At 37.7% G+C, this 26,533-nt stretch overlaps 1 protein-coding gene and 1 long non-coding RNA gene across 2 annotated transcripts; one reads left to right on the top strand and one right to left on the bottom strand.

The window, feature by feature from the left end:
• Nucleotides 1–624: 624 nt before the first annotated feature.
• LOC140015483 (uncharacterized) lies at nt 625–25,020 on the bottom strand. The gene is made up of 4 exons (XR_011822112.1): nt 24,612–25,020; nt 23,860–23,915; nt 1,523–1,585; nt 625–857 (listed from the first exon to the last, which is right to left on the bottom strand). It is a non-coding gene; the product is annotated as an uncharacterized lncRNA (long non-coding RNA).
• LOC113712918 (dehydrin HIRD11-like) lies at nt 7,653–8,116 on the top strand. Its single transcript, XM_027236556.2, has one exon. The coding sequence runs from the start codon at nt 7,704–7,706 to the stop codon at nt 8,001–8,003; it is 300 nt and encodes a 99-aa protein (XP_027092357.1). The 5' UTR covers nt 7,653–7,703; the 3' UTR covers nt 8,004–8,116.
• Nucleotides 25,021–26,533: the final 1,513 nt, after the last annotated feature.

Raw genomic sequence — 26,533 nt, 5'->3', positions numbered from 1 at the left:
AAAAGTTGGACCATCTTGGGCGTTAACATTTCTGATTACTTTTAGCACTTAGCCGCTGTTCTTGCCCTCATTCTGCCAAAAAAAAATTAAAAATAAAAGACTAGGGTTCTTTGTATGGGTGAGCCATAAGAAGTATAAACTCTGAACTGCTATCTTTAATGTAAAGAAAGCAATAAAACAAAATGAAAAAGAAATCATGAAATGGTACCTTACATCGTACGTGTTTGATAAGAAAAATTCATTAAGAAATCATGCAATATTACTTGTTTGATAAGAAAAATCCATTAAGCGATGTACATGTTTGATAAGAAATCGTGCAATATTACTTTACATGGTATGTGTTTGATAAGAACAATTCATTAGGCGATAGATAAGAACATTGAAAGTGCAGTTGGAATGAAGGATCTGGATTTGAAATTGTAACAGCCCCACTTTCCCCTAAGGCGAACCAAAGAGGTTAGCGGACTGCCTGCCCAGCTCTCGCCAGGACTAACGGTGCAGTATAGAGCAATCTATTGCGTTCCGGAACTTATAACGCGCGTAAACAAGGCAAAAGGGTAAAATGACCCAAAATAAAAAAAAATGAAATTCGGAGTCGGCCATAAATAGTAACCGACCCGACCAAACCCAACCAAACATCGAAATACATATACAACATAACATTAAGCATTTACAAGCCAAAATGGCATTTAAAAGTGATACAAAAGTCACTACATATGTGGTTTGCCAAATCAAAAGTGAAAACGGCCCTAATGATACATTTAGGGTCCCATATCATATACAATACAAAAGAGACATTCATCTAGTTCATTCGGCAACCATCTATCAAGATTTATTCCAAAAAAAATATCATATTCCTGTAAGGAAAACAAAAGGAACGGGGTGAGCTAATTGCCCAGTGAGAATACAACTCAAGCAACCAAGTTCATAGATGCATCAAGCTTAACAATCCAATTTACTAAAAATAAGTAAAGCCACACATCAATAATGAGGATAAAAGGATACGGGTGGCTCTCAAGAGCCCTTTTCCTCGTTTGCATTCTTGATCGGATCTCATTGACTCTCCGTCAATGTTTAAAATTAACCAACCGTAGACTCCACTTTACTCCCATTCCATTCCTCCTAACATCCCCCAACCGGGCCCGCAATCCAAACGCATGCATTGTGGTATTACTCGAGTATACCGGAATCGAGAGTCTCTCATACTACAAGATTCCTTATAACTTTACCCAAGGCTCATTAATTGTCACGACCAAGCCCTTGCCGGCTCGATTCAATCAACTACCAATGGGGTTGAGCTCTTGATAACATTTATAGTCGTTGGATACTCGTCCGATCGGCACCAAGTCATGTATTTTATTTCATATAACATTTCATATAACATTCCAATAACTTTCCAATAACATGCGAAACAACAAGTGGAAGTGATAAAGTACACTCTCACTTCAAACAATTAACATTCAACATCTCGAGTTCAAGTATCAAAGTCATATAATAACACATAAGTGAGTAGTACACTCACCACGCTAGCAAATGTGGTTTCAAGCACTTTAGTCAAAAGAACGTTGTGCACCACCGTCACGCCCTAAAAACATGCAAGCAAATACAATGAGACTCGATAACGAGTCATAAGCCAAGGCCAAACATGACCCCAATAGGGTTCCATAAGCATATATAAACATTAAAGGAAACCAGAAATTTTGGAAATGTAACTAGCTTTGGCCCTGAAAAAAACAGTTTTGACGTCATTTTACGGTAAGAGCACCAATTTCACTACGCTTATCGGATGAGGGTGCAAGACCCACCATATCGAATCTAAAAGACAGGGTTACAACATCACCGAAGGTCACTCAACCCAGTTTTGAGTGCAAACAGGTCAAAAATGCAAGATACTTCATCAACAACATAAAACAGATTCACCAAAACGCATTCTAGCGGAAACATCATAACTCAGGCTCTACAAGTCCAAATCCAGAAATTCCAAAACCAGATGAAAAATAAGAAACAGGGATAAATTTAATCAGAAGGCCTCAACATCCAATTCGGAAGCAATTCCAGCCAAAACAACCAATTACAGGCGCAGTTCTCACTTTCGGGTAAAACCAGAACAGCAATAGTAATTTCGACTTATCTCATTCTACACTACTCTGATTGACCAGAACTTTTGTAGGAAGCTCTAAAATGTCATTCCCTACAACTTTCATGTTTTGATCTAAGGCCAATTCGGCCTCTATCTAGGACCTAAAAATTCGGACAGAATGCTCCCTTAAGAACCCTAGTTTTTTCAATTTTCATCCAAAACAGAAATTGGTTGCAATTAATCACCTTTCTCACCTCCTTAAGTCATTATAAACCATTTCCAATCATCATAGATAGCCACCTAATCATGCTTATAATAAAACAGAAAAATCCCCAATAAATGGAAAACTTCACCACTTCATCCAAAATCAAGAAATAAACCACAAAATTCAACATTTTAACTACCACTAAGCACAAATTAAGCTTCATTAGGTGAAGGAGAAGGTTCAATCACTACTCACCTAGTAAAACAAGAGAGGGAGAGTTGCTTTTCCTCTTAGCTTCCCAAAACACTTCACCAAACCACTTACTAACACCTAAAGAAGAGATTTTATGGAGTAGAAACAAGTCTAAGTGATTGCTTTGGATGATTTGCACTAGATGGATGCCAAACTTTGAAGAGTTTTTCTTTCTTCCTTGCTCAAGGTGGCCGGCCACAATGGAGGTAAGAAATGGTGATTTTTGTGGTAATTTTTGAGATATTTAATCAATTGGTCAATTAAGTCAAAGAGGTGAATAGTTGTGGACAACTCAATCCAATCACATGGTGACACTTGTCACCTCATTTAATGACTTGCCTAACTTTTCTCTCTCATATCAATCCAAATTGCAACCTCTACTTATCTCTTAACACCCGATAAATTAATTCCAGTATTCAAAACTTAACCTAGTTGGCCGAATTTTTCCGAACTTGTCACACTAGCGGGTCCCACGTCCGTTATATATCCTTAATTTTTCAAAAACTATCCAATACTAGAAAAATCATCTAAAAACTATATCTGCTCATTAAAAATATCTAGAAAATTTTCCTACTAAAAAAAAAATGCAGAAAACAAACCATTAAATAAATAAAACCCTAGAAAATGGGAAAAGTACGGGTTCTCACAGAAATCCTCATCCAAAACTCTTCATTTGTTTGGTTAACTCAATGAGAATTGGGATTTGAAATCCACCACTTATTGAAAGGGGTTTAGAAATTAAAATAGATGGATTTCAAATTCCCTCAATAAAGACATCATTTCAAATTCCACGCCTTCTCCTCTAAATTCTTATTTTGGCTAATTGCTACTTTCACTGTCTATATGTGAGAACAGGGAGGATGGCTGGCATTGTTGTCAAACAGAAGACAGCAGGTGAGAAAGAACAGAGGACGACTGCTGTTTTGATCGTCCCACTATACATAGAAAGAAAAAACAAAAAATTGTTGTTAGAAAGAAACTGAAGTAGGTTTATAGCCACTTTCACTGTCTAAATGAATTTTTTACATCAAATAAACATTGGTTGAGAAGGCCCTGATCTAATGATTAAAAGTTGAGACCTCAATAGTTAGAGGTTTTGGTTTCAATCTTCCTTTTCCATCTCCGCAAATCCCACCCGTAGAAAGAAATTAAAAAGAAAAACTTTAATTTCTTGTCTTGCATCGATACGACGATACCCTTTCGCATTAGTGATCCTCGCTATTATAACGTTTGGAAACTCGAAGTACGGAATTCAGACTAAATAAATATGATGAATAATTGAGAGACCAAAAACTATTGAACTTTAGCTTCATGGCCACCAAAAAGGGATTAGTGTGTCCACCATCCTCAGATCTTTCTGGGCCACAACATAATTGCCCCTCGAAAATGATGGATTACGAGTTATTAATTAGTTTTAAACTTTTTATGAGTATAATAATCTCGTAGAAGTTATTGTGCTTTAGGATTTAATTATTCACTCAATTTACTGTCAATTGAATTTTCAACTATCCGATTGCTTACAGAATTTACATATACAAACCACAAATAATTTTTATAAGTTTGTAGCGATAAACATTAAGGTGCCTCGATGATTTGGCCACTCTTTGGAAAGATCATCTTCTAGATAAGAGAGTACAACCTTACAGCCATTGACTAGTCATGATCAACAAGATGTACAGTACATTGACTCTTATTTAGTTGATAAGATTCGACAGCTTTGTAGGTTTGTCCTTCAAATTGATTAATGTACCCAAACAATTAAATGGTAGTTGCTAGGCATACATTTGTGGCTAGTATACATGGCAATGGGTTGGCTGAAAATCTTTGATGAATATATATATATATCCCAATTACAATTTGATGATACATGCCTGCACAAGTTGAAAAAATGCAAGAAACCAAAAGGAAAAATATATATTTTTATTGTGTAGGAGACCAAAATCAAGATATGTTGGAGTATTTTAATAAAATAGTTAAATTCTCAATTAAAGGTGTAAGTTACAAGGAGAATAAATTGGTGAATGTTTTTGAAATGTATTGGTCTTTGAATGTTTTTAACTAAAGACTTATTATAAGAAATTATGGCTTTTCAATTAACATAAGTTTTTTGTAACCTACAATACAAATTTCAATGTGTTTTGAATGGCCAATAATTTCAGCATTTATTTGGTGTCTTATTAGAAGTGTAGGTTATGTTTGTCTAATTTTTCTTCACCTATAAATATGCATAGTTGAGATGGAAATATACTACTACTACAACTTATGTCTTGTGAGTTTAAGTTCACTATTTTCGATCTCATAGTTGGGCAAGAAAAAAGGTGTTTGTAGAGTTATAGTCTCCTAATTGTGCAGTTTAGAGAGAGTGTTAGCAAGTGTGGTTGGGTTATTATATCCTGGAGGTGACAAGTCGGAAATTCTGCTACACCGGAGTTGATTCTTCTGTAGAGGTTTGAATCACCTTAAAGAAAACGAGATATCCGTGCTTCAGCCCTCCACATTTGTGCATTATTATATTATTATTTTAACTATCTTAGTATAGTTAATTTTATTATTGTTGTAATAATTATTATAACTATTGTTAATTTTTCTATTTAACATTTGTATTTTTATTCTAACGGAACAGCAATTTTAAGGTGATTCAGTTTAAAATGGAGTTCAACTTATAGGTCACCCACGATCAACTCAAGTGACTTGAGTAGTCTACCTATGGATGGGAAAAAGTGAGAAGATCTCTACCAATGAGATATATGAAGCGTAAAAGAATGCTTGTGAAGAAAAATTTAGAAAAAGGGAAGTTGTTGAATTCCATTACTAGTATTATAATGACTTTTATAGTTTCTATGAAACTTCTTATCCTAATACCAAAAGTTTTGGAACGCTTAATAGTAAAATATGGCACTACGGAAATAGATCCCAAGGAGTTTGAATTATTGAACAGTTACAACTTGTTGTTGTACTAGACAAGTTGCTACCATGCATTGTGGAAGAAATTTTAAAGGTTTCTTCTTAACAAGTAAAAGTGAACTTCCAATGGGTATGATTAATTGGGTCATTTACCTTAATTGCAATAGATATATACTCCATTGAATGTTAGAAAGTTGTGACAAATAGTGGAGGTTCATGGTAATTTTTTATGTTAATATGCAAAGACTTGATCTTTAAATGCGATATATGTTTAGTTGCATATCATTAAAGCATTAAAATAGTGGGGGTTATTTGTTTGCTGAAAATTAATGCAAAGAATTAGATTAATTACTTGAGGATACTCAATTAAATGTCATGGATCTATATTTTGAAAAAAAAATATATACAAATCTCATGTGATACCATGTTATAATTGCAACTTGTGGGTGTGAATTTTAAAGTTGCAATTAAGTGCAATATTAACTGACATTGACTATCATATTTTTTAGATTTCTTAATTCTTTCTTTGAGTTTGTGCAGATGGACACGCACTCAAAAGTGTGACTATAATGTGAAGGCACTTGAAGTATGTATTTCATATTTTTGCAAATAGAAATTATATGGAATTTCCATGGAGATGGTAAATATGGTTCCTAGTAGGTTTATAGACTACTGGCCTACTAGATGAAATTGAGAATTATTGAGAAATAAAGTAGCTCCTAGTAGTAAACTAATGGTCATCTATGTTGATGATTTCTAGTGAGACTACTAGCTACTACAATGGAAAAAATTGAAAAACATTGAGCCTTCACTTGAAGTGTATATAATTGCTTGTATAGCAATTATGTGAGAAATATTCTCACAAAATATTGGTTTTATCATTTCATTATTGTGCTACTTGATGAAAATAGTTTGGCTTGAGTGTCAATGAGATCATATCTTTGTTTATGTTTTGTGATGATAGTGAATAACTCAAACTTGAGGCAAAGATATGATAAACCTGAGAGGGATGTGACTAAAGTCCATGAATCATAAATCACATGTAAGGATTCCCAACCTAATAATTGGAGATCCCAAGAGTTAGGTTTAAAGGGAAAAAAGAATTACATGGCAATTTGAAATGGATATGCACAAATTTTGAAAAGTATGGTCCATCCCTGTAATATATATGCATACATCTTGTGACAAAAGAAAGGTTGAGCTTTATTACTCTTAATGAAATCTATAGATCCTATGAGTGGGGTGTTTGAATTACGGGAGCACCCTTGATGGATTTCACCTATATGAGTGTTATGGGAGGGGCCGTCCTAAAGAGAATTGGAACTTGTTCTCTTATACACTCATGAGAAAACTGAGATTGAGCACAAGACCATAAAATACCAGTTTTATTAGCTCATGAGAACACTTGGACTATTGGGTGTGTAAGGTGATATTTAATATCCCAAAAGCACCCATAGTTCAAAACCGAAGTTCACTATTGGCTCTGGTATTAGAAATTACTATAACATAAAATATAGGTTCAAGGCATAACTACCTATATTATGCATATTAGTCCTTTCTTGCCATATAATATTATACTATTTTATTAAAATAAGTGGGGGATTATTGGAGTATTTTAATAAAATAGTTAAATTCTCAATTAAAGGTGTAAGTTACAAGGAGAATAAATTGGTGAATGTTTTTGAAATGTATTGGTCTTTGAATGTTTTTAACTAAAGACTTATTATAAGAAATTATGGCTTTTCAATTAACATAAGTTTTTTGTAACCTACAATACAAATTTCAATGTGTTTTGAATGACCAATAATTTCAGCATTTATTTGGTGTCTTATTAGTAGTGTAGGTTATGTTTGTCTAATTTTTCTTCACCTATAAATATGCATAGTTGAGATGGAAATATACTACTACTACAACTTATGTCTTGTGAGTTTAAGTTCACTATTTTTGATCTCATAGTTGGGCAAGAAAAAAGGTGTTTGTAGAGTTATAGTCTCCTAATAGTGCAGTTTAGAGAGAGTGCTAGCAAGTGTGGTTGGGTTATTATATCCTGGAGGTGACAAGTCGGAAATTCTGCTACACCGGAGTTGATTCTTCCGTAGAGGTTTGAATCACCTTAAAGAAAATGAGATATCCGTGCCTTAACCCTCCACATTTGTGCATTAATATATTATTATTTTAACTATCTTATTATAGTTATTTTTTTTTATCAAAACATTGCAAGAAAGAAACAAAGAAAAAACAAGAAAGAGTTGCAGGGAAAAAATGGCAGGAATCATTCACAAGATTGAGAAGACCTTGGGCATGGGAGGCCACAAGGATGATCATGAAAAGCATAAGGAGGGTGAGAAACACCACCATGGAGAGGAGCACAAGAAGGAAGGCCATAGTGGTGAACACAAGGAAGGAGTGATTGACAAGATCAAGGACAAGATCCATGGTGAGGGAGGAGAACACCATGAACATAAGGATGAGAAGAAGAAGAAAAAGGAGAAGAAGAAGCATGAGCATGAGCATGGCCATGAACATGGTCATAGTAGCAGCAGTGATAGCGATAGTGATTGAGATGTATGTGTGAATACATACATATATGATCATGTATATGTATACATACATATACATAATCTGAAAAAATCTATCTTAGATTGTCTTTTAAAATAAGATATCATGTGGTAGTATGGTCGGTTCTGTGCTTTGTGACTTCTGGTTTGATGAAATAATTTTAATGTTAGTATTGTTATGAAAAAAAAAAAATTATTATAGTTTTATTTTTTTTTGGCTAACCCCGATCACGGGGAGGGACGCCACCCCCGATTAATATATAAATGAACTGAAAGGAACACCAAACGGTCCCTACACATCTATGTGATCCTAAACAATCTTTCTAACAGAAGGGAGCCCGCACCTATCTAGGCGTAAGGCTCCTCTAGCCGCCGGAGGTAACTCAGACGCTACCGTGTAAATAACCTCTCCCCCCTGAGCACACCCAACATTCGATAAGACATCAGCAACTTGATTCGCCTGACGAAAATAGTGTCCCACCCGAGAGATGTGCTCCTTAAACGCAAGCAACTGCTGTATCTCCTGGAAAACACTCCACGGGCAACTAGCCTTACCAAGCAGAATGTGGACTAACACGAGTGAATCTAATTCAATCTCCAAATTCCGGAGCCCCCGTTGAATGCACACCTTCACCCCAAAAAGCAGAGCACGAACTTCAGCCTGAACACTCGTAGCTTGACCAAGATGGCAAGAAAATGCTAAGATTAATCTACCCCCACTATCCCGAAGGACCCCTCCTCCCCCACTAAGACCTGGGTTACCCTTGGAGCACCCATCGATATTGAGTTTGAGACCCTCACGTGAAGGCCGCGACCACTGCACTAGCGAGTATGACATCCGTGGAGCCCACCGGGAAATAGCTGCATAGAAATGCACCCAAGCCACCGGGAGGGATCTACGTTGCTTGAAGTGTAGAGCAAACAGCTCCAGGAGATCAGCCATGACCAAATTGCACAACCTGTCGAACCCTACATCAATCCCCTCATACCTCATGGCGTTCCTATATTTCCACAGGTGCCAGCAAATCAGAAGCGGAAGAATATGATGAACAAAGGATAGGTACCGATTACCCCTGTTCCCATACCACCAGGCTGCCAGACAGACACGAAACAATGAACCGGTCCAAGATATGCCCACTGGGTCCCCGAAGAAATGCCATACTCGTGACGCCATATCCCCCTCAACAAACACATGATCGATGGACTCGATATCCGGCCATGAACAGCACCCACACCTGGAAGGCCCGTGAAACCCGAACTTCCACAGGCCGCAATCCACAGGTAACCGACCACGTAGAAGTCGTAATAAGAAGAAGGAGATTTTCAAAGGCAGCACTGGGTGCCACAATCTGCGATACATGAAGGAGCTATTGGCATGCCGACGCACTAATTGAAATGCAGTCCGGAGGGTGAACCGCCCCGACTGGGACGGTCTCCATACCATCAAGTCAGGCAGATGCCCAACCAGGGGAGCAACCCTCGCAACCTCTCTGACTGCCCCATGCGGCACCCATTGTTGCAGGAGCTGAACGTTCCAAGACCCATTCGTTACAAAATCAGCAACCCTGTGATCCGACACACTATCCAGCCATGATGACAGCAAACTTGTCCCAAGCCAATTGTCAAACCAGAAGTTCGAGCTACCAGAGCGACCAATCCATCCAATGTGGCTCTCCACAAGCTGACGGATTGCCAACATCCTCCTCCATACCTGCGACCCCCCACAACGATATACCAGATTAGGATGCACTTGCGCGCAATACTTAGCCTCCATGAAGGTCGCCCACAGAGAAGACAAGGACCGGAAGCTCCACCACAGCTTGACGGAAAATGCATCATGAATATCCTCTAGATGGCGGAATCCCATGCCCCCTTCTTCACCTAGCACACATAGGTCCTTCCACCCGATCCAATGCAACTTATGCCCCCACGCGGACTCGCCCCATAGGAAGTTGGAGAACCTCCCTTCGATCTCTTTGAATACCGATTTCGGAGGCGAAGCAGTCATCAAAAGATGGACTGGAAGCGTGGAGAGGACATGTTTCAATAGCACGATCCTCCCCCCCACAGACAGGAGCCGGTTTTTCCAGGAGTCAACCTTACACATCACAGCAAGGCATAGCCCAGCAAAAAACTCCTTTTTCTGCCGCCCATAATATAGAGGATACCCTAAATACCTGATGGGAAATGACCTAGCCTTGAAGCCCGTGACTTGCTAGATCAAATTCCTCCTCGGCCTTCCTAACTTGTCGTGAACCAAAAAACAACTCTTTGTTTTATTGATCAGCTGGCCAGATGATGCCTCATACTCCTCTAATACCTTCAATACTAGCCGGAGAGAGGAGGCCGTCGCACTAGAGAATATAAGAACATCATCAGCATACCCCAAATGCGTAATAGTTGGGCACTCTTTTGGGACCAAAAAACCTTGAAACCCCCGACAAGACACAAGCTGGTTAAGAGACCGAGATAACACTTCCGCCCCGATGATAAACAGAGCAGGCGACAACGGGTCACCCTGGCGAAGCCCTCGAGCCGACTTAAAAAACCCACAGAGTGATCCATTTATAACAACAGAGAACCAGACATTGGAAATAATCCGCCAGATCATATCAATCCAGCGCTCCCCAAAACCAAATGCACGCAATACCTTTATCAAGAAAGGCCACGTCACCCTATCATAAGTTTTTGTCATGTCAAGCTTGAACACGACATTTTCCCCACGCGCTTTCCTCTTGATGCCTGCTATGACCTCCTGAGCTAGTAAGTAATTGTCCGAAATGGACCGTTCTCGAACAAAACCGCTCTGATTCGGCGAGATAATCTTAGGCAAGAGAGGAGCTAGCCGGCGGGCCAGAATCTTTGAGAAGATCTTGTTCACAAAATTGCAGAGGCTGATAGGACGAAACTGTGAGAACTCCTGAGGCTTCTGTACCTTGGGCAATAAAACAATAGAGGTAGCAGTGACCTGCCTCGGCAGTTCAGCACCGCAAAAGAAACTCTGGACCGCGTTATACACATCACCTCCAACTATCTCCCAGGTGGCGGAGAAGAACCTCCTGGTGAACCCGTCCGGCCCGGCAGCACTGCTCCCATCCATGTCATATATCGTCTGTCGCACTTCCCCCAGGGATAGGACCTCCTCCAAGCGCTCATTGTCCTCCAACGATATCAGCCTCGGGATGACATCAGGCACGTCCTTCATACCTGGGGCATCCTTCAAAGAGAATAAAGAGGAGAAATATCGCACTGCCTCCTCTCCAATAAGCGGATCCTCCGTGACCCATTCCCCACTCGATTTCCGTACTCAATGAATCACCGATTGCATATGCCGTTGCTTGACCACCGAGTGGAAAAACTTAGTGTTTCAATCCCGAAAGGCCAGCCATTTGACCCGAGCTCTTTGCTTCCACAGTGACTCCTCCAAGGCAAGTGCTCGGTTCAACGATGCCCGGGCCACCTGCAGCTCCTCATGTCCCACTGCGAACCCCCTGCCTCCAACCCTCTCTCCAACCTTCCAACCTCTTCTTCAGCCTTTGCTACATTGTCGGAGAAATTTCCCACATGATCCTTGTTCCAGCGTTGAAGATGGCGCTTTAGCCTCTGTAACTTTGAGCAGAGCACATGCATTGGGGGCCCATCGCACTCTTGCTGCTATGACTCTCTCACCACCCCCAAAAGTCCTCGCGATCCGTCCAAGCATTAATGAACCGAAAAGGACGGGGTTTACCATCCAACCTCGTGGCAGTAGATATCAACAGAGGCGCATGATCGGAGGGATGGCGCTCCAAATGAGTAACACCAACTGACAAACCCGCATCAAAACACTCCACATTCAGCAGTAGTCGGTCCAAACGCTTCCAAATCCTAGCTAGTCCGCGACGATTGTTACACCAGGTAAAATAAGATCCTAAGAAACCGACATCCACCATCCCCGCGGAACTCATGAAGTCCACCAAATCCGCCGCCTCCGCAATTGTGAAAGGCCACCCCCCTTCTTTTCCTCCTCACTAACAATAGCATTGAAATCACCACACACCAACCAGCGACCTTGCGATGGTTTGCAATGGAGCAACCCTGCCCAAAGTGATCTCCTTTCCTCCCTAGTAGAAGCAGCATGAACCGCAGAGAAGGAGATCGAGCTTACCAAGCCGGATGTTGTACTGACAAGGATAAAAATTGAGTACCCTCACCCAAAATGGAGCAACTAAAAGGAGAGTTATAGAAAACCCACAACAAACCCTCAGAATGAGAAATCACATAATCAAAATTCAATTTAACCCGAAACTCTTCAGCTAACGCCATTTGAACATGCGTTTCGCACACTACTGGCAATTGGATATGATGAGACACAACTAATTTCCTCAACCTATGAAAATGGGAAGCCTTAACGACACCCCTAATGTTCCAAAAGAGAGCATTAATCATAAGATAAACGTTGGAAGGAATGTTGTGAAGCCCGTACCGTAGATCGCAGCTCCCTATCAGACGGGAATTTCGCACGCACTCCCTTGGACTTACCCGTGACCATCCCGAAGGCGTCATCGAGAGCCTGACGAGGCTGTTCAACCGACGGACCAACTTCCACCACACTTAGGCCTTCCTTCAGCACCGTACCCCGTGGACAGAGGTTACCTACATCTGCCATATGTTCCACCGCCAAGGGTGACAGTTGCTGCGAGGTTCCCCGGCCACCATCTTCCTCCAACCCTTCACCCTTGCGTGCCTTCATCATCTCTGGATACATCACATCTGCAATCCGCTCGATCTCCTGTTCTGCTGCGAGCTAGAAAGCCTCCTCTACCAGCACTCCCCCCTCGAACTCTATCATGACATGGAGCGCGCATGGCTGCCCGTTGGAGAGCTCAACACCATCAGCCCCTGGAGGTCGCGTCCCCAAGCCTGGAGTGGTCTCGTGTAACGTGCACTGCGACCCCAAGGGAAGAGGAGGAGCAGCGCACTCCTTTGCCCCTTCCAAAGAACGTTGCCCGTGCGCCCTCACCCCTGCTGGCCCATCAAGCACCTCTGCCCCGACTGAAGCTGACGCCGCACCATCCACCTGCCCAGATAGAACAGGCCTTTGTTGTGGCTCATCCGCCCCAATCTTGCCGCCTGTCTTTTCCAACGCTAACAGCTCCTTTGGCCGATACACTAGCCAGCGTCCCTTTGCAGCGTGCCCTTGGCCATAACACCAGGCCCCTCCTTCCTTCCCTCCTGGACACAGCCTGGCCGCAAGTGGCCCTCACCGACCTTCCCCCCTGGCCTCACCGCCACCGGACCCTCCTTCGGCTGATGCGCCACTCCCCGCCTGTCTCGACGTGGCTGTTCCACCCTCAATTCTGGATTTCTCACCCTGCACTCCTCCACGGTATGCCCTTGATGAAAACAATGCCCACAGTACCTGGGTAGATTTTCTGGAATCAGATCCTGCCAAAAGCCCAACCTTTCACCGAAAGCAATCCAAACTCTGCTCGGCATCTCCTTCGTCAAATCCACCTCTATACAGACCCTAGCTACATTCGGACGCGTCCCCTTTGCCGTCGCAGCATCTACGCAGAGAGGCTTGCCCAAGCATGAAACTATGGGAAACAAGCACTCCTTATGAAAGAGGTGCACTGGAAGCTTTGGGAGCCCAAACAAAACAGGGACAACAGGCGTCTCTCCATCAACATGAAAATCGATGGACCATTTAAACACCCGCATCGGGACCTCATGAATATACCAGATGCTCCTAGCCCATACGTGGTAGTAGTCTGCCTCGCTTGACAGCTGAATCAAGATGTGCCTGCGATGCAGCAACCCCAGCGAGAATTCATCCTTTAAGTCCAGCGTCTGAAAAAATTTTCTGATCTCCTCCATGAGCGGCCGTCCTCGAGAAAACTTACCCACCAGCGCAAATTGAAAGGGCGAGGCCATGCGCATTACATCCTCCATGGTGAAGGTCACGGCTGGCTCACCCCTGTGAGTAGACACAGTAGCCTGTACTCAGGAACCCATGGGCATCGAGGAAAGAGGCGCAAACAATTTTGCATGGAAACCCAAACTAGGCTTCGCGGACACTACATCCGCAAGGGACAGACATCCTCCCTTGTGAGGAGTAGCAGAAGGCGGCACCCCCTCCCCCGAAGAGGAGGGACCTACAGCCATGGCGGCCCAACCACACCACCGCAGCTAACCCTAACTTACTAACAAGAGAAGGTGCTCTGACCTCTTGTGTATTTCATGTAATTACATTGAAAAACAAATACATAATTATGGGTGTATAAATAAAATATTATAGTTAATTTTATTATTGTTATAATTATTATTATAACTATGGTCAATTTTCTATTTAACATTTGTATTTTTATTCTAGCGGAACAACAAGATACATAAATAAATTTTAAAAAATGATTTTCAAGGAACAAAACTCTTTTCCTAATGCGTGACACCTGATAGAAAATGACTTGTGTATTTGTGCCGCTTGTCCAAAGAAAAAATAAAACTAGCTAAGAGAGGGGCAAGGTCAGAAAAATTTCATGATATATCAATATTTCTGCCAATGGGCACAGCAGGGCAAGTATCTTAAGAATGAATATGTGAATTCCAATTCAATTAATCAAAAAAAAAATAAATACTAGACTGAATCGAAATGAGACCTCATAGTGTAATAATATCAGTCGGGCCCTGATTCTCAATATCTATCTCTTCAATTTACTCTGCAAACTCATTAAACCCCATTCTTATCAATAAGTACTCCAAACAGTGGGCTGACTTATGAATCAAAAGGTAACTGATAAAGAAAGCTATGTATCGATCAAATAAATCAACATATAACTAATTTATTGAATTAGAGGAAACTAAGTTTTCCAAGCCATCACAATCGATGTCCACCAATAATTCAGGAGACAATTTGCCAGCAAAATTTACGAATCGATTATACCAAAATTATTACTCAACTTATTTCGTGCGCATTTGACTAAACATTGTATACACAACAAACATCGTCCATGGCTCGCAATTTTATTACAAGCTTGCAGTGTAATAGAATCATCCATGGCCCACAATTTTATTTGATATATTAGAACAAAAATAATTGTTTTATTGAATGATAATTTGGATGTTGATGCGTAGGTAACAGTGATATCAAGTAAAGATGAATGAAATAACTACTATGAACCATTTTTTGCTTTTATATTTTTGTTGTGAATTATAATTCAAGGGCATTCTAGAAATTTTGAGAAAAAGTATAGTCTTTTGGGTCTAGAATGTTACTTAAATAGTGAATATAGGGGAGGTAGGCGTAATTTTTAGAACTTATTTTAGAACTTATGAATCAATTATATCAAAATTATTACTCAATATATTGCGTGCCCATTTGACTAAACATTGTATCCACAAAAAACATCATCCATGGCCCGCAGTTTTATCACAAGCTTGCAGTGTAATACAAATCCTCCATGGCCCGCAATTTTATTCTATATATTAGAACAAAGATAAGTGTTTATTTAATGGTGATTTGAATATTGATGTATAAGTAATAGTGATGGCAAGTAAAGATAAATTAAATAAAGACTGTAAACCATTTTTTGCCTTTATATTTTGGATAAAAGACCTGGAGAGCCTCTAAACTATTACCAATGTCTACTTTTGATCTCTCTTTTAAATTTTGTTTTCGATTGACTCTTGAACAATTAAAATTGCATACTTTAAGGACTTTCGGTGACTTTAGGCATAAATTTGGCCTGATTTAAAGGGCATTTTATCCATTCATAATTGAACCTTCAGGATTAGTATCAGAAATTCTCAAATGAGGTAACCCTTCAATTTTTTAAGACCACCATTAGATTTTTCTTCACAAATACTATAAAAAAAATTGTAGAGTTACCTCTTTTGAGGGTTCTGGTGCTGGTCCCAAAGGTTCAATCATGAATGGATAAAATGCCCTTTAAATCAGGCCACATTTATGCCTAAAGTCACCGAAAGTCCTTAAAGTATGCAATTTCAATTGTTCAAGAGCCAATTGGAAACAAAATTTAGATGAAGCACCAAAAGTAGACAACGACAATAGTTTAGGGGCTCTCCAAGTTTTTACTCTTATATTTTACGGTGAATTATAACTCAAGAGGATTATAGGAATTTTGAGAAAAAGTATAGTCTTTTGGGTCTAGATTATTACTTAAATAGTGAAAATAGGGGAGGTAGGTATAATTTTTAGAACTTATATTAGAACTTAGGGCAAAAAACTCGAGCGGCCATTAAACTATTGTGCGGATCATGTTTTGGCCATCGAACTATTTTTCGTCAATAATTGGCCACTGAACAACTTAATCAGTAAATCCGTGGCCATTTCATTAATAATGACTCTTAATTTCTAAAATTAGCAGGACACGTGGCAAAGGACATGGACAATTTTGTCGCCTTCTCAATCTTAATCACTCTATCATCGCCACCGTCATTTTCCATCAGCAAAAAACACTCTAACACTAAAACAGAAGCCTCCCTCGCCGGAATCATGGGGGAATCCTTAGTATAAGTTTTACTCCCTTGCAAAAAAAAATCTCCCAGAGCATTCCAGAACCAATTTTGCCGGATTAGGCGAGAGTTCCAATGCTTTTGGAACTTCTTCCCGGAGTTTATCCGGTTCTCCAATATTAGTTACCATGTATTTCCGAAGCCCTCTACTAGACATTAATGTACAAAGGCTTTCCAGCTCTGATTGACATGATTTCCCTTTTCCTTTTTCTTTTTCTTTTACTGGAGAAAGGTTTGATGGCAGTCGGATAGAGGTGGGCGGAGGAAGGGGAATAATGGGTAAAATTTCACGGGGTGGGGAGGAAAGATTAGATTTTTGGAGGGATAATTGGGAATCAAGAGCGGAATTAATGGAATCGAGGTGAGCTTGGAGGTCGTAATAGCAACTGTTGAAGGCTTCAAGGGCGACGGACAGGTCGTGGAGGTAGGTGATTGAATTCAGAAAAGATGGGACTAACGGAGGAGATGACGGGGTTTGTGATGGTCGAGATGGTGGTGGGTTGTGGCTCTTGGTTGATAGGGGTGGCAGTTTCTGGTTGCGGAGGTGGTGGATTGGGATCGTGTTCAGCCTTGATAGGCGGAAGAATAGGTGCCGTTATAGCCGGCTGCGCCATGGGAACGATGGTTGATGGCTGTTCACAGGAGTACAAGGATTTGACTAAATAAGTCGAGCAACAAAAAAAGAGCCAATCAGTGGGATTATACATCCCTGTCGTCTCCATCTGCTCAGGGGTCCTCTTAATCCACTTGGGAATCTGAACCCAGGAGCCCTGGTTGCACCTCAACTGGCTCAAGTACTGGGCTTTGGCTTTGATAATCCAGCGGGCGTTGTCGTCGGAAAGCTGATTCTTGGGGTTCTTGGACTTGGGTTTCGGCTTATTGACTGAGCAGCGGCAGCAGAAAATGGTGGCATTTGATTTGCAAATTGTTGGACAAAATTGTCCTTGTCCTTTGCCACGTGTCCTACTAATTTTAGAAATTAGGAGTCATTATCAACGAAATGGCCACGAATTTACTGATTAAATTGTTCAGTGACCAATTATTGACAAAAAATAGTTTGATGGCCAAAACATGATCCTGACAATAGTTTAATGGCCGCTGGTGTTTTTTGCCCTAGAACTTATGAATCAATCATACCAAAATTATTACTCAACTTATTTCATGCCCATTTGACTATCATTAATGATGATTTGATATATTAGAACAAAGATAAGTGTTTATTTATTGATAATTTGGATGTTGATTGGTAGGTAATAGCGATAGCAAGTAAAGATAAATTAAATAAAGACTGTGAACCATTTTTTGCCCTTATATTTCTGTTGTTAATTATAACTCAAGGGCATTGCATAAATTTTGAGAAAAAGTAGTCTTTTGGGCCTAGATGTTACTTAAATAGTGAAAATAGGGGAGGTAGGTGTAATTATTAGGACTTAGTTTAGAACTTATGAATCAATCATACCAAAATTATCACTCAACTTATTTCATGCCCATTTGACTAAACATTGTGTACACTAAAAACATCATCCATCCCCCGCAATTTTATTACAAGCTTGTAGTGTAATAGACTCATCCATGGCCCGCAATTTTATTTGATATATTAAAACAAAGATAAGTGTTTATTTGATGGTGATTTGGACGTTGTTGGGTAGGTAATAATGATGGCAAATAAAAATAAATTAAATAAAGGCTGCGAATCATTTTTTGCCTTCATATTTTTGTTGTGAATTATAACTCAAGGGCATTATAGAAATTTTGAGAAATAGTATAATCTCTTGGGTCTAGAATATTACTTAAATAGTGAAAATATGGGAGGTAGGTATAATTTTTAAAACTTATTTTATAACTTGTGAATCAATCATACAAAAATTATTACTCAACTTATTTCGTGCCCATTTGACTAAACATTGTATACACAAAAAACATCGTCCATGGCCTGCAATTTTATTAAAAACTTGCAGTTTAATAGAATCATCCATGGCCCGCAATTTTATTTGATATATAGAGCAAAGATAAATATTTATTTAATACTGATTTGGATGTTGATGGGCATGTAATAGTGATAGCAAGTAACGATAAATTAAATAAAGACTATGAACCATTTTTTGCCTTTATATTTTTGTTGTAAATTATAACTCAAGGGCATTATAGAAATTTCGAGAAAAAGTATATTCTTTTGGGCCTAGAATGTTACTTAATAGTTAAATAGGGGAGGTAGGTACAATTTTTAGAACTTATGTTAGAACTTATGGATCAATTATACCAAAATTATCATTCAACTTATTTCGTGCCCATTTGACTAAACATTGTATACACAAAAAACATCATCCATGACCCGCAATTTTATTACAAGCTTGCAGTGTAATAGACTCATCCATGGCCCACAATTTTATTTGATATATTAGAACAAAGATAAGTGTTTATTTAGTGGTGATTTGGATGTTGATGGGCAGGTAATAGTGATAGCAAGTAAAGATAAATTAAATAAAGACTGTGAACCATTTTTTGCCTTTATATTTTTGTTGTAAATTATAACTCAAGGGCATTATAGAAATTTTCAGAAAAAAGTATAGCCTTTTGGGTCTAGAATGTTACTTAAATAGGAAAATAGGGGAGGTAGGTGTAATTTTTAGAACTTATTTTAGAACTTATGAATCAATCATACCAACATTATCACTCAACTTATTTCGTGCCCATTTGACTAAACATTGTATGCACAAAAAACCTCATCCATGGCCCGCAATTTTGTTACAAGCTTGCAGTGTAATAGACTCATCCATAGAACAAAGATAAGTGTTTATTTAATGGTAATTTGGATATTTATGGGTAGGTAATCTAGATGGCAAGTAAAGATAAATTAAATAAAGAATGTGAACCATTTTTTGCCTTTATATTTTTGTTGTGAATTATAACTCAAGGGCATTATAGAAATTTTGAGAAAAAAGTATAGCCTTTTGGGTCTAAAATTTTAGTTAAATAGTGAAAATAGAGGAGGTAGGTGTAATTTTTATAGCTTATTTTAGAACTTATGAATCAATCATACGAAAATTATTACTCAACTTATTTCGTGCCCATTTGACTAAACATTGTATACACAAAAAACATCATCCATGGCCTGCAATTTTATTAAAAGCTTGCAATGTAATAGAATCATCCATGGCCCACAATTTCATTTGATATATTAGAACAAAGATAAGTGTTTATTTAATAGTGATTTGGAGGTTGATGGGTAGGTAATAGTGATAGTAAGTAAAGATAAATTAAATAATGACTGTATACCTTTTTTTGCCTTCATATTTTTGTTATGAATTATAACTCAAAGGCATTATAAGAATTTTGAGAAAAAGCATAGCCTTTTGTGCCTAGAATGTTACTTAAATAGTGAAAATAAGGGAGGTAGGTGTAATGTTTTGAACTTGAGGAGAGCTTTCTGCAATTGTCAAAAACCTTAGGGTAGGTATGTGAAATTAAACCTTATGAAATTTGTGTTGAAGTGTACCCTTTTTATTTCCTAAAAAGTATGGCATAGTCTTATATATCAATTATTATTTTTTGGGCAAAATACACTTTACCCAACCCTCCCATTGTTTCAAAAATTATATATAACCCTATCATAGTTTGAATTAAAGTGTCAAAATAACAGAAATGATCATTTGTAACGGAATCCATAAAAATGTTGAAATTACCCTTGTTTAAATTCTAAAATAACTGAAGCGACCGAACTATATAAAAATAATATGCATGACACTCTAACGTCGTATGGTTTTATGTTTTACCATATAACCTCCATATGATTTAGTGTTTTACCATATAATCCCTTTATAGTTTTTAAAATAAATACATAACTCCCGTGATTAATAAATAATTTTCAACTTTACATAAGGGTAGTTTTGACATTTTAGTTGATTCCATTATGAAATGCAAATTTCGTTATTTTAATACTTTAATCCAAATTATGAGGGGGTTATGTATAGCTTTTGAAACCATAGAGAGGTTATGTGCAAAAGAGTTAAACCATAGGGGAATAAAAGTGTATTTTGCCCCCTTTTTTTTAAAGTGTAAGTGTAAAGTTTCGGATTGCATTCCCTCCTAAAAAGTTTTGCATAGTCTTATGTATCACTTACACTTCCTCTCTTCGTATCATCCAATCCATCTCTTCCCCCACACATGAATTATTCAACCACCCCTTTAGAAAATCTTGCCATTCATCTATAATCCTCAAAAAGGTAAAAAAAAAAAAAAGGAAACAGCAATACGCAATTGTTACTAAACCATGAGATTTTCTGGGTAATAAAACCATTTATCCACATTGATCCACTAGTCCTAAATAACTTCAAACTGCGTACGACTCTAATAATTAATTCTCCATGAAATTTTACGAACATTATCCAAAAAATCTACCAGCCACACCTTTGTTTTACTGGCCATCCTTCTCCTTTGGTTAGATCAAAGAATTCTTACAAGACATAAAAGTGTGCAGGGATCAAAATTGAGTCAAACATGGACTGATTATATGGTAATTTGGACGAATTTGAGTGGCTTTTGTAGGGTAAGTTGGACCGACGTCATCGTTGTTTTGAATAATTTGCCAAGGTACAAATTACTCGGTGTACTTAACAGTGACTCTTCTAGTGTTGATATTTAAAATTTTTTGGCAATGGACAAAGCAGACCGACATTTCTTTAATGTAACATGTTGTGAGGTCACAACTTGGCGTGTGAAATAATATTTAGTATTACAAGGCTCTTTTCTTTGACTTCTACAATTGTTATCTTTAGAAAATGATGGAAGTGACTACATTATGTTTAAAATTGGTCAGAAAACATTTGCTAGAGATAATTCCACTTTCTCCTCCCAAACTTTGGATGATTATCCACTTAAGTCCCTAAACTTCAAAATGGGACACTTAAGTCCCTAAACTTATAAATACCTCCCACTTAAGGAAAATTGTTAACAAATCCTGAATGCCGTTGATGGTTGAAGTGTCCCATTTTATAAGGGTTTAGGGATTTAAGTATCCCATTTTATAAGTTCAACAAATCCTGAATGCCGTTGATGGTTAAAGTGTCCCATTTTATAAGGGTTTAGGGATTTAAGTATCCCATTTTATAAGTTCAGGGACTTAAGTGGGAGGTATTTATAAGTTTAGGGACTTAAGTGTCCCATTTTGAAGTTTAGAGACTTAAGTGGGTAATCGTCCAAAGTTTGGGGGGACAAAGTGGAATTAACCCTTGTTTTGTGTCTTTGACAAAGTATTTGTTTCATTGACATCCTCATGTGTAGTCATAAAATGATTGAGGTTAATGTTCTAACTTTTGTTGGACGTTCATTTGCATAGCTTAATTTGTTACTTGAAAAAGCTTTTTGGAACATCGTTTGGTTTTGAACTTCGTAATTGCAGATGTTTTAATAAGACTGGTCTCAAGGCAGTAAAGTTCCTCATACATATCCCTGTTTGTCTCTTTAAGTTCTATTTATTTAACTAATGATTCAGGCTTTGTATGCTTTTTATTTTTTTTTTATTTTTATTAATATGGGTCAGGGGTGATGTGGAGAAGTCTGTTTCCCTAATTGTTGATTGGCCCTTTCCGATGGTTGAAACAACTGGGAGTGGCTATGGTTTCAGACTTGCAAGAGTTTAGGCACCGTGGGTAGCCGCTGGCAAGGGCTGGAGTGAAGGATATTTCTATTTGTTTCTTGGCGTGCATATTTTTTGGAACTCTTTATCATTAATGGGGTACAAATTGATGCATATTTTTTTGGAACTCTTTATCATTAATGGGGTACAAATTGATGCAGTCATTATCTATCATATGAGGAGGTATATTTAACTTTTGAAACAATAAAATAAAAAAACTCTAACTTGTGAAACGGGAATGGAACCAAGTGAAATCGCTACTAACTTTAAGGAAGATTTTTGAAATTATCCTTATCTTTAAAATATCTTATTTATATATATACACACATATGCATACACATATACATACACTGTTGTTTCTAGTCAAGATCTAAAATCCTTCATTTGGCAAGACATAATATATATGTGTGTGTGTTTATGTGATGAATATTTTATATACTGACATTATATATATTAGCGGGTTTAAATACACAAAGAATCTTCTATCCAATATTCTGTACTATTTTCTATTTCAACATTTATTAAATCATCATATATCTTTCATAAATATCCTATTTTAATTCTTTTTCTTGTCCTTTGCGATCTATTATCTTTCACAATTTGAATTTTAATTTTAAAACTTGCTCTTATGACATGCAACCAAACCTATTAGTATACATAGTATCGATGCGTGTGTGTATATATCCGTACTTGAGACATAGCACTGGTGTACCTTATGGCTAACCCACAAGGCACAAGGCACAAAGTTAAACAAATTTAAATATCATCAAATACTGAATACAATTCCCTGCACAATCATCATTTCCTTCACAACTGTAGGGGATTTTATTTTACAAGTTGACCTAAAGATGTTTGGGAAGTATCATGAAATCTTTAGGAAGTATCATGATTATCCAATAAGAAAGGACTCAATTCATTATTTCGAGATAAACGATAAAAAAGTAGAACCAAGAGAACCTAATGCAAGTATACAAGCAATCATTTCCAAATGCTTACATAACTAGCAAAAGTGGAAAAACAAAAATAAATTCCCATTGCTTTGTTTCAATCATCTCTCCACTAGGATCAAGGTCTAAACGCCACAAATCCTTGACTTGAACATCTTTAAATGCTTTAATCTTTGCAAAATGATAATAAGTGGAATGAGCAACAATTGCTCAGTAAGTAGCACATATACTTCCTTATTGACCTAAGCATGTTAGTATATATAATACTGTTCAACTATTGATTGATACTTATATATATAAATTCACAAAGAAATTCAATGGCAAGACGTGATCATCATCAATATTTTAAATACAACGCATGCATCACAATGTTTATAATCATAAACGTGCTCAAGATATAAAGTTAGCCAATGGCCTAGGATATCTAGTTGTTAACTGACCAATTAATGTAGTTCAAGGTGCTAATTGTAATATAATTAGCCCTCCAATGATACTAACTACCACATGATTAGTCTGTTTAATGATAACAATAACATCCAATTCATCGGTGCTACTACCATTTAAGGAACTAGTCCGGTCAAAAGTAAGTTTATACAAGAGCTCAACAATGTAGTACTCATCATCCTCATTTAACAATAGTTTTGCATTTATAGTACATCAATAATATACATATGATCATGCCATTTCAATATATAAAATAGCTTTTAAAGTCACAAGAAGTTAATAAGTATATTTTCAAAAGATAAAGAGTATGCATCACTTACCTCCACCAAACGACCTAACATCCAACTCAATTTCAAGCCATTTCAATAGAACTTACCTAAACATAAAAAAGTACTTAATCAAATCCTAAAGACTCTTATCCATACTAAATTATCATAAAAAGCACCCCAAACTCCAGCCTCAAGTAATTACCTACAATAAACATCATCCTCTCACTCTAATGAAACACAAGGGTCAATTTTAAAAATTTATCAATTCTTGTAGATACATAATTAGGGCAATATCTTTATATGTGCTTAAATCCTGTGAGTTTAGTTTCTAATGCAATAAATAGTATTTAATTTCGAGTTTTCTACATCAAGATATGACCAAAACACTGAAGTGCGATAGTACAAAGAGCTGAATCCAGTTCAAACATTCGCGAGGAATCCAGCTGCAGATTTAGGGCTAGATTTGTAGCAGAAACTAGTGCCAATTTCAGGTCTCAAGTCCTATGTCACCATAACTCATCTCCAAGCTTCTATAATCATCAAAATCAATATTTTTACATTCTACAATCTTATGATTACATTCATAAACTTGAAAATAAGGTATTGACCCAAATCACACGATTTCCATCAAGACTACCCATCTTCATTTCAAGACAAATATTGATCCACACACACAAGTAGAGACTAAAACCAACTCCAAACTCTAACACTAAGAATTCTAAACTAAGGATTTAGAGCAAACACAACCCAACCACTATAATGTAAGAGAATTCAAAATTAGGTTCAAAACCACAAGAAATTACCTTTAGTTAGTTTGCAAGGTGGAATCTCCTAGCTTTCCACTCTTTGTTCGATCTTGATTTCCTAAGGAAGCCTTCTTGATTGCAAGGAAAAGAAGAGAAAGAGGAAGAGCTTTAGGGGAGCAAGGAGAAAGAAAGGATAAGAAGAAGGTCTAAAGGAAATTAAACCAAGCTGTTTTAGTAATTAGTTTCCTAATTCTTTTTGGTGTCTTATTTGTTTAGTTTCATAGTAGATTAGGAAATCTCAGATCAATTTTCAAGTAAATTTCAGTTTACAATCTTATTTGTTTTAGGAAACTTTGGAGTTTATAAATACTATCAAAGTAGTAGGTTCTTAGTTGAAGAGTTGAGTTGACTCTAGAGAGCGGGTTGAGAGAAAGGCTCACAATTGAAATTTGTGATTTGTCGTGAGTGAAAGGCTACAACTTGATATTACTATTATTGGGTTTTGGATTAAATACATTGAGTATTTGTTCTGTGTTAATTCCTCTCCTCTACCCACATATTTTTATGTGTCAAAATTGCTTCCGCAGTGTGTGCATGTAATTTTTTTTTTTGTGCCAACAAGGTCATTTGTCAAGAAGAAGAAAGGAAGAAGGAATATCGCCTTCCATTAAGTTCCCAAATTTGCACCATAAGCCTCCAATTCCTTTACACTAATAATTTTTACCCTAAAGTTTTAAAATTCATAACAAAACCTAGAAAATACTGGCTAATTCCTTTGTTTATTGTTGAAAAAAAATCATAGAAATGTTGACCTGACATGGGAGTGATATAAATAATGCCCGGCAAGCAAGGCAAATTTTTTTTTTAAATGTTGGGTTGCCGGGCTGACTAGGCCCAGTAGCCAGTTGGGAATCTTTCTAAAAGGCTACTGGGCTGTCAGCCTGCCAGTTGGAATTTTTTTTTAAATGGCCTGGCAGTTGGATTTTAAAAAAAAAATAAAAAATTTGAAGGCTGCCAGGCTTACCTGTTTGCTGAATCAATTTGTTTTATTCTATGTCCAAATTTAAGAAAAATTTTTAGATGAAAAAAAAAACCACATCTGGTCGAATTTACAAGAAGATTCATTAGTTATTGAAAAGCCTAAGAATAATCCAGTCTTTGAATTCATAATTTTTACACCTGGGTTTTGCTCTGTTTGTCTAATTAGGTGTGTTCATTGACCTTTTCTCTTAATCTCTTTAATCTTTTTGACCAGGCAGGATTGTATGCAAAGGACGTGATTCTTGTTTTTTTTTTCAGCCTCTAATTTGATATTGGATGTAATATGTTAATTGGGAAATTTGACTCTTTCCTTAGCAAAATTGGATTGGCAGCTATCACCCTTTTGCTTTACTTGAGTTCTGATTTGGAGATGAGAGCAGTTCTTAGGTCCATCAAGCAATTCAGATCAGCTTCTCGGTACAGAGGAGATACTATCGCTAACGGATTTCCAAAAAGACTGGCATTTTTGGGTCAATACGAGTGGAAGGGCAACCTACAGTCTACACCAATATGCAGATATTTGCAGATGTTACTATCCATCTTACCTATTCTCCAGAGGTTTGCATGCTAATGCTACGAGAGTAGCTAATGGAGGTTGATACCTTATTAGTGATTTATGGTTCGCTATTCTGGTGGCATTTTTAATGGACATGAAGTTCTAATTTTTGTTGTTTATTGGATCATTTTGCGTCAATTGCAGAAATAGATGGAGCAGGGCCCCTTGTAGAATACGAGCGAAGAGTTACCTCTGGTGAACTTGTGGATGGAGATGTTTGCCAAGTTGGTTAATGGAATTACCACTCTATGATTTAATTCCTTTGAAGGTAACAGAGTGCATAGTGATTAGTAAACACACAAGGCGAGGATTTTAAGAATGGTAATCCTATTGCTTGTACTCTTGTTAAGTTTGTTGCAACTTACATCTACACCTGGCTGAG

The sequence above is a fragment of the Coffea arabica genome, chromosome 10e (assembly GCF_036785885.1).
Source record: "Coffea arabica cultivar ET-39 chromosome 10e, Coffea Arabica ET-39 HiFi, whole genome shotgun sequence".
Classification (NCBI taxonomy): domain Eukaryota; kingdom Viridiplantae; phylum Streptophyta; class Magnoliopsida; order Gentianales; family Rubiaceae; genus Coffea; species Coffea arabica.
The sequence above is the reverse complement of the archived record's forward strand: the minus strand, read 5'-3'. Positions and strand labels throughout refer to the sequence as shown.